We start from the raw sequence: 8,517 nt of genomic DNA on the forward strand, positions 1-8,517 counted from the left end.
CTATTACCGTATCAACTGACCAATGTGTCACACGACAAAATCATTACATTGTCATCGATTTGCATCGCGTTACTCGCATCGTCGATCGTGTTTTCATCAATGCAACAGTGTTACATTTACGCGTCGTTCGGTGTCGTTCGGTGTCACACAGCTTACTCTGCAGCTGGGCTCTGCTTCTTGCGCAACATTCTGTAAATATCACGAAGTCTTGTGTTTGGGCAAGTTTTACTACTGACACCAAAAGTTAGAATGTTTTGGGAATTCCAGGCAACTCCATTTCCCCCCTTTCTTCTTACCACCATCTTCCCAACAACTTGTCCCGCCGCCGCCGCCTTCCTCCACTGATTCCACGAGTCTGAGGGTTTCGTGGATTCAGGTAGTATAAAAGGTATTTTTCAACGCATATACTCATGTTTACTAAGTAGATGAGTCTATGGGCCCTTTTGCCACAGTCGAAGGTACATCCCCTCTAGCGACATTGCTGACGGTTCAATGTATTAGTCGTCCCTATTGCTTGCCTGCTCTTGCCTGCCTCGTTGCCTCACGGTCGTCTGCTCTCGCTTGCCTGCTCTTGCCTGCCTCATTGCCTCGCAGTTTGCTCTCGCTTGCCAGCCTCGTTGCTGCGTTGTATTTGCTGCCGTTGTGTTGATCCTGTCGTGTTTTGCATTGTTATCATGTTTTCTGGTCGCATATTGCATTTTCTGATCATGAATCGAGGGATTTGTATCATTAGATTATAGCACAATTGACAGGAATACAACTGATTTTGCAAGAGTAATGCGGTGAATTTGATGATCACGTGCGTTATTGATATGTGAACCAAACATCACGTCAATAACACCAAATATTGATAACATTATCTCGTCGGCAGTTGTGTCTTAACCCTTAGCCCTACCACCACCATGTTGGCCTGTCACACTCAAACTCATCTGATCCCTATTCTGATTATTTCTCGTCGTATGGGACTTTACTTGGAAAGTGTGAGCACCCTACATATACATCACCGGAGTCATCACTAGTGCCCTTGAAAGTCAGAACATGGAACTTTGGAGGGGTAAGCCATCACATAACGAAGTTGGAAGAGCAAAATCAAGTAGTCTAAGCATCCACAATCGTGAGTTCTCAGATTACATGCCAAAATATAGTGCATATATTGACTTTATTTGATCTCACAGTCTTTTGACACCTGACCTCCCTGAGCTTGGGTGAGTGATGATTGACCGGGTAAGAAGCTCACCAGGTTACATTCCTTCACATCTGATATCTCTGCAGTTGTCTGATCTCCAGCTGCCGTCTGGTCAATCCCGCCCAGGATCTTTCACCTCACTTCACAGCAAGGCCAAAGATCTTGTCACTCGACATGCTAGACAACCCAAACCCTCCCAAGTAAATTCTCCCTTGGCAGGTAATCTAACGAACTATTTGATGCAGAACTCTGCACAGCTCACAGTACCTGAAGAGGGAGCCAACGAGCTTCTGAACATGGGTGTTAACCATCCTAGACTAGTGCAATCTAGGTGCGTCTAAGTTTTCGTTTATCCATGTATGTACATTGCTGACAAGCATCTTTGCTCATTTCTGTGTGCTTGTGCATGCTGTTACAGGGATCTGTAACACCTACTAGAGCCCCAGCTCTCCCTACGCCTGCCCCCGCTCTGCTAGACTCCCCGCGCGGCGGTGCGCCGCCCGCGCCTAGAAAGACAGCGGTCTGGACCGCTATGACCCCGCCCCCTGGCGCTATGACCCCGCCCCTGGCCTAGACGGCCTTGTACCTGTTCCATGGAGGCTGTACGCCTCATGTACGCCTCATGGACATCCTAGATCAGCGCATGTATACAGCATGTCGCTTCATGAAGATCCGGAGCGTGCTTGGCGCTTCCTGTACCTATGCGCAGCTGCCCTTGGCGCAGCATGCTTGATCAGAGGTTAAGCCTCATGTATCTTATCTCTCCTCATGTCTAGTTATCTTAGATTACAGATATACTATAGATTACAGACTGAGCTAGAATACCTATAGCTAGACGCTATAAGAGTAGACACATTGTTGTAGATTAACTTCACTTTAATCTACTAGGTTCATCCCCAGAACTTGCTCATCTAAGCCTACCAGCTTCCTTGTGTGAGACCGCACTTCTAAGTCGCCCCCATACGACTTAGCACGTATCCGCTAGCCCTGCATCTCGACGAGCGCCGTCTTACCGAGATCGCCGGAGGAATCCTTGACGTTCCGTCAAGGCCAGACCACGCTCAGCTTCAGTAGACTCACTCGAGTCGTCGCTGAGAAGACCTATCCTAGTTCGCACACGCCGACCTACAGTCAGCGTAACACATGCCTATGCCTATCTCGACGTGTCTGCATCTGACGTCTTGTGCAATAGGTACAATTTTTCACATTTATAAGTTATAACTATAGCTGATCATTTGTGTAGGAACTTACAATGCACAATACTGGGTATCATTTACATACCAACCCAGCCGCACCTGGTGGCCACCTCTGCTGGTCTTACATCATGTCATGTGCGTAATTGTTCTTGTGGTTAGCGCTGGAAGGCTGAGTGCGCGTCTTCAGATCCCATTGCCAAGTGGTCTTATCATCAGATCCACTGACCATTCGCTGGCCGTCAGGAAATACTCTCCATGACCCTTCAAAGTCGTTACCGGTTTCAGAATCAATTTCGTGGCAGCTGCCTTTGTCAATGTGGAAGCCATGGCTGCGTCTCCACGAGCGGTAGTCAAGTACAGGAAAGGTAGGTACATTCGAAGGTGAGGTCTCCTGGTGTCAGTGTACTTTATGACTGACGTGAGCAGCGATTCGAAGATGGGCCCTCTGGTAAAGCCAAACATCAGTTCATTTGCGCTGGAAGTCCAGATGAGATTTTCGTGTTACCGAGAGGTTAGCGAAACTGGAAGCATCCAGTCCTGGCATCGATAACAGCAACTGGCACCCTGGAGGTTGTCATTGGCGATGTGTAGACTATGAGAGCGTGTTCGAGTCATAACTCCGCAACCCATGCAGATAGCAAGCCTTATTCAGAAGGGGTAGATGCGGGTGCTGGTGTACGGTTCGTCTCATTGTTGACACTGATTTTTCTCACTCAGGATGTGTCTTTCTCATCTGTCTGTCTGTCTGTCTCATTTGCAACATTCAAGCCGCTGTCCACTTGTTGCATGTTTCGCTCTTGTCATCGTCTCACTTCTCATTCACAGTTCACATTCAAGCTGCTGTCTAATCATCCTCTTGTTGTCATTGTCATACCGAGTCTCCTTCAGAAGCTTTGGTGCATGTTCTGCTCTTAGATGTACTTTTACTGTCTGCTCATACCATGTAATGCAATACCGAAATGAAATGGTCTTATCAGAATTCATCACCAGATCAGAACATATAAGTAGTATTGGCATATCAATGCTTCTAAGCTCAAAATCTGCGCTAAGGTACGAGTTACTTACCCAACTTCCGCCATCTTATCTTCAATTGAGTTTCTCAACCAGATCTTTTAAGTTGTTTCCCCCGCCTTCCGCACACTGATACGCCTGGTGCACCTTTTGCGACCTTGTGCATCCTGGTCAGTCATTATCAGCCCTTATCTGAGTTGGGGAATTTCGGTGATGCTCCGGCGGAGATTTCCAAGGTGAACGCTCGGAAGGAACCGACACCACCGTGCAATCCAGCCGTTAGCATCACTCGATTCGCTCGCTCCTTTCATGATGTTGCCCCGGTATTAACACCTAACATCAGGAAAAGCCTCCTGGGCAAAAATTGTAATAATTTGCGCTAAATGATGTTATTCTGATAATTCTATCTAATTTCAAGTTTTAGGAATAAAATGGCTAGAAGACGATAATGTACAATGGAATTATCAAGACTTATTTGAAAATACAGTAAGTGAATCTATCTAGATACGAGTTCAACCAAAAAGTGTCACAGTCATCTAGAACTGTATCACTGGACCACTCTCGCGGGACGATGGCACCGAAATTCGGTAGAAGATGGGCACTCCGCACGATCTTCGACAATGGCACAATGCTTGCGACTTTTGCGCCACCAAGAAAGGAACGCGAGACCTTGTAAAGGCCGTGGTGTTGATCGGGAGCCAATGCAAACGGCGAGAACCACTCGATATAAGCCAGGTGGCTAGGAACCTGGACTGTTGGTGGAAAGAGGAGCGGGAGAGATTTTGAAGGTAGTGAGAAAACGACTCGCACTTGACCAACGCGGAGTGCTTGAGCCAGTCAACTGTGAGTCACCAATATCCTTGTGAATACTCGTTGCTGACTTACCTTCTATACCTGCGCTAACGGCTTCTGTATTCGCACCAAGGTTCACCAGCACTGTGTCTGAACGACAGGGCAGCAGACCAGAACCCGATCTCCGTTGTGGTCTTGCGTGAACTGAATCTAACGTGACGGTTGCGTCGCCATGACCATGAGCATCGACGGAGACCCACTTGATCTTGTGGAAAACAGGAAGCGTTCGAAACGGGAAATGGATGTCGCGGGCCAATATTTCCAGTGCTCGCTCATGGAGGGGGTTAGGATCCTCGGCATGCCTGAGCTGTGTGATATAGCGAGCAAGTGCCTCGCGGAAAAAGGTAGCGCCATAGTCATCAACTAATCTGTCTATAGTGACAGCTTTTGCAGTAGGGTGTTTGGGCATAGTCTGAAGGCGGCGGAAGGTCATATCTGGAGGACGTGAATGGTGGGGCTCAGACTCGACATCACCAGCAAGTCGCCAGATGACATACTTGTCATGGCGCAGTATTTTCTCTTTGCGTTCGAGCCACCGTGTCATCTGCGCGAACTCGTCCTTGTGATTGGTAGCGCGGTAAGCGTCTTTTGCATAGTCGATGTGTAGTCTTTCTGTATACTCTGTATTATAATTATCTGTTGTGCCCAACATCATAATCATGTACGAGTAGTGCCGAGTGGCATGCAGCTTCGGTAGATTGAAGTTGTCTCGGATACCGAGATCAACGAAAATGTCTTTGTTCTCGTGAAAAAGACTGAGTGCGTCGTCGAGTAGTTGTAGGGTCTCCGAACTATGACACGGATATTGTGCGAGGTAGAGAAAATCGAGGAGACCATGGACAGCTCGTAGAAGTCGGTTTGCATTAAGATTATTGGGCAAACGGATACCAATTACGATACCCAGAAGAAAGCGGCAGATTTGCGAGTGTTCGGTCCCACTGATACGCGAGAGGCCAGTGATGCCCTTGGTGAACAGACGTATATGATGGTTGGGAGGAAGTCGCCGACAACGAGCATCAATTTCAGCCGCACCACAAGCAGCCTTCAACCAGCCTAAGAGATGTTTGACTAGTCCTTGATATAACTGGTGCAACACATCTGGTGTGATTGCACGGAAAACATTTGCGAACGGGAGGTCTTCCCAGAAGGGATGAATTATGGGCTTGATCCCTGCTGCTGAGCAAGCTCGAACGAAAGACATACTGCCTTCATCCAGAGTAGCGAGCGCATCTAACACTTCGCGCAGTCTTCGTAAATGATATGGTGCCGTATTGCTCCCCGTTTCATCAGCCTCAATATCGCATTTGGGACACTCTCCGAACTTTATCCCAGTAGCAAGGAGTTGCTCTGGGTAGTCGCCGACAAAGCTCGCAAACAGTAGGTGGCAACGGCGGAGAGTACCATCCCCACTCGCCATAGTAATCCCATCCAGTCCAACAGATTTCAGGGGAGCGAGAACACGGCTCATGCAAGCATGGTACAGATTTGCCAAAGTTCGGCGGCGTGAAGCTTTGTTAGAAATATGATCGAGGCGTGTGCATGGCAAATATGCCAGAAGTATATGGGCACCGCGTGATGGCTTGCGTCGAATTTCTTTTGGGATGTTGCCGATGGTGAGATAGACAGGGTAAGCAGATTTGTTGCGGAACAAGGTTACTTGAGTTTTGTCGGACGAGATGATGATTGGGATTATGGTGCCGCCTGGGCTGTGCTGATCGAGTTTTTTCTGAAGTATCATTAGTATCATATGGTAGACGTAGTCAATGCAATGTACCTGTGTATCCCACCACCATTTTCCTGTATGCATATCGTGAAACAGACGAACTGTCTCATCCTTGTCGGCATAATGACGCTCAGGCACAAACACAAGGTATCTCGCGAAATCGGGATCACTGTACAACGACTTGACACATTCAATCACATCGCGATAATAGACGTCGAAGGCTTCTCCCGCAACAATGATTTGCTCTCGTTTGAACTTTGGCCGGCCTGTTGGAAGCTCATGGTCGACAATGGCATTAAGCTCGTTCGCGTTCCTGAAAGAGAGCGACAGGCGTTCACTGACCTGCAATGAACATAAGCGCATGAACCAGAAAATAAAAGGTGACCGACTTACCCCCTCAATAGCAAGTAAGTCAGACAACGCAGTTGAACTGAGTCCACGAAGTTTTGCCCATCTTGCGACCTCCCAATCCATCTTAGAAGCAAATGGGTGATATGTATTCTCCTGGTTGGCATTGGAAAGATGCGCACCATACGCAACATTGGCAGTATGATTGTTAGAAATAGGTTGCCCAGCACGCGAGTCTGGATAGGGCACGATAACACAACCATGCTGCCCTTGGGCACGTTCTTGAATCTCCTGGTGACCATGGTGTTGTTCTTGACCGGTTGCTTCATCAGCGGCCAAATCATCCATGGCATCCATGTCATCGTGGTCATGTTGCTGATCAACCGGAGGCTCCCACTCAGGTTCGTTATTTGCTTCATCTTCCCATCCATCGTCCGCTCCCTCATCCGCATCACTACCATGGCCAGATCCCTTGCGAGCCCACTCAAACTCTTCCATGTCATACCCTCCATCATCATCAGGCCATTCCAACTCGTCATCAAGTTGCGGTTCACTAGTGTTGGCGTGTATCTGGGAGCGTGAGTAATTGTACAGCGCTCGACAATCAGGGTTTCGGCTCTTTGATAGATGATGACTGAGGCCTGTGACAGTGAGATTGTCCTGTCCACAAGCTGGGCAGCTTGCGGACATTGTGTTAGAGACAAGGGGGGTAGAGGTGAGGGAGTGAGACAAGGGGGGCAAAGGGTAGAGGTGAGGAAGAGACGCCCCCGACCAATGATAGAGAGTGAGAGAGTAGAGAGACGCCCCCGACCAACGATACAGACAGTGTTACGGTATATTCATTCTCTTCGCTTCTCTTTCGATACTGGACAATGGTACATGCACACGGCTCTCAACGAGCGACCAATCACCTTCCAGAACCTCACTCATATTATCGCCAAGCTAACTTTTCGTACCAGTAACCATCGCTATGTTTAGATCGCTATCTCCTATCAAAGCGGGCTGTCCGCACCATGGTTACTATCTCTTATCTGTTATCTCTTATCATTCACCAAGCGGGCTGTCCGCCTTCTATCTTGATACGCACTTACAATCTCCGCTTGAACTCACACTATATAGTTACATAGTGTACCACATGTATTTCCTCACTTTAATCTACTGGGTTTTACCTGGAACAAGTCCTTTAGCAAGGTCTCCAACCTTGCTATCTAAGAACCGCTATTCTAAGGAAGTCGCCGATACTTGCCTTAGCCAGAAACCTTTGATCTCTCATCCGAGAGAAGAACCACGTCTGTCTCGCCGAATCTCAGTCCACTCGGACTAAGACAGCTCGACATACCCCAGTCGTAACAAAAGATTAAAGTCCTTTTTTCAGACGCCGCCACCTGCGACGTCAGCAAGACACCACGACTTCGTTAACTCCTTTAATCGGAGCTTTGAACTTAGGCGCGCTACCGCCAATACCACCATTAAACACAATGGCGAACACCACCAAAGAATTTGAAATCAAGATCGGTACTCCCCCCGAATTCGACGGAGACCGCGACGAATCGCACAGGTTCATGCTGAACTGTAATGCGTATTTGGATATCAACGAGAAGATCTACGACAATGACAAGAAGAAAGTAATCTTCGCACTCTCGTTTATGACCAAGGGCAATGCTGCCGCTTGGAAAGAAGACTTCATGGAAACCGCTCAGAACGCCAAGCTGAAGAATACCGCAGGGAATCTTATCGGTTACGGTAGCTGGGATGAGTTCAAGGTCTCGTTTAAAGAAGCCTTCGGAGCTATTGACCCCAAGGGAACAGCCATGGCTAAAGTACGAGCCCTTGAGATGAAAGGAGACCTCCACACGTATATCTCCAACTACCGCCTCCTAGCCCATAAAGCAGGAATAACCGAGAACGTCACCAGAGTAGAGTTCTTCCGCGAAGGTCTTGACGTAGGACTTCGCAACAACCTCTACCATACTGGAGAAAGTCTAGACGACTTTGAAACCGTCGTCGCGACGTGTATCAACCTGGATAACGCTTTCCAACGGTTGAGAGCCATTCAGAAACGAGAGAATCCCACGCACTACCAGCCTAGGAAGAAGAAGTACGGAGATCGTCACTTCACCCCCCGCAGAAGCGATGCTATGGAGATAGACCAGCTCTCTGAGTCTGAAGTAAAAAGACACCTCAAAGAGGGACGCTGCTTC

General features: G+C 48.2%; 2 protein-coding genes across 2 annotated transcripts; one reads left to right on the forward strand and one right to left on the reverse strand.

Annotated features, from left to right (window-relative positions):
- Nucleotides 1-1,212: 1,212 nt before the first annotated feature.
- F5147DRAFT_777071 (uncharacterized protein) lies at nucleotides 1,213-1,760 on the forward strand (the record flags this gene model as incomplete). The annotated part of the gene is made up of 4 exons (XM_041441933.1): nucleotides 1,213-1,224; nucleotides 1,273-1,386; nucleotides 1,432-1,517; nucleotides 1,625-1,760. The coding sequence occupies 4 exons, from the start codon at nucleotides 1,213-1,215 to the stop codon at nucleotides 1,758-1,760; spliced, it is 348 nt and encodes a 115-aa protein (XP_041289426.1).
- Nucleotides 1,761-3,730: 1,970 nt separating this feature from the next.
- Nucleotides 3,731-6,664, reverse strand: F5147DRAFT_640302 (uncharacterized protein; the record flags this gene model as incomplete). The annotated part of the gene is made up of 5 exons (XM_041433026.1): nucleotides 3,731-3,759; nucleotides 3,818-4,220; nucleotides 4,279-5,971; nucleotides 6,020-6,310; nucleotides 6,362-6,664. The coding sequence occupies 4 exons, from the start codon at nucleotides 6,662-6,664 to the stop codon at nucleotides 3,865-3,867; spliced, it is 2,643 nt and encodes an 880-aa protein (XP_041289427.1). The 3' UTR covers nucleotides 3,731-3,759; nucleotides 3,818-3,864.
- Nucleotides 6,665-8,517: the final 1,853 nt, after the last annotated feature.

Source organism: Suillus discolor, assembly GCF_016758755.1.
Source record: "Suillus discolor strain FC423 chromosome Unknown F5147scaffold_55, whole genome shotgun sequence".
NCBI lineage: Eukaryota > Fungi > Basidiomycota > Agaricomycetes > Boletales > Suillaceae > Suillus > Suillus discolor.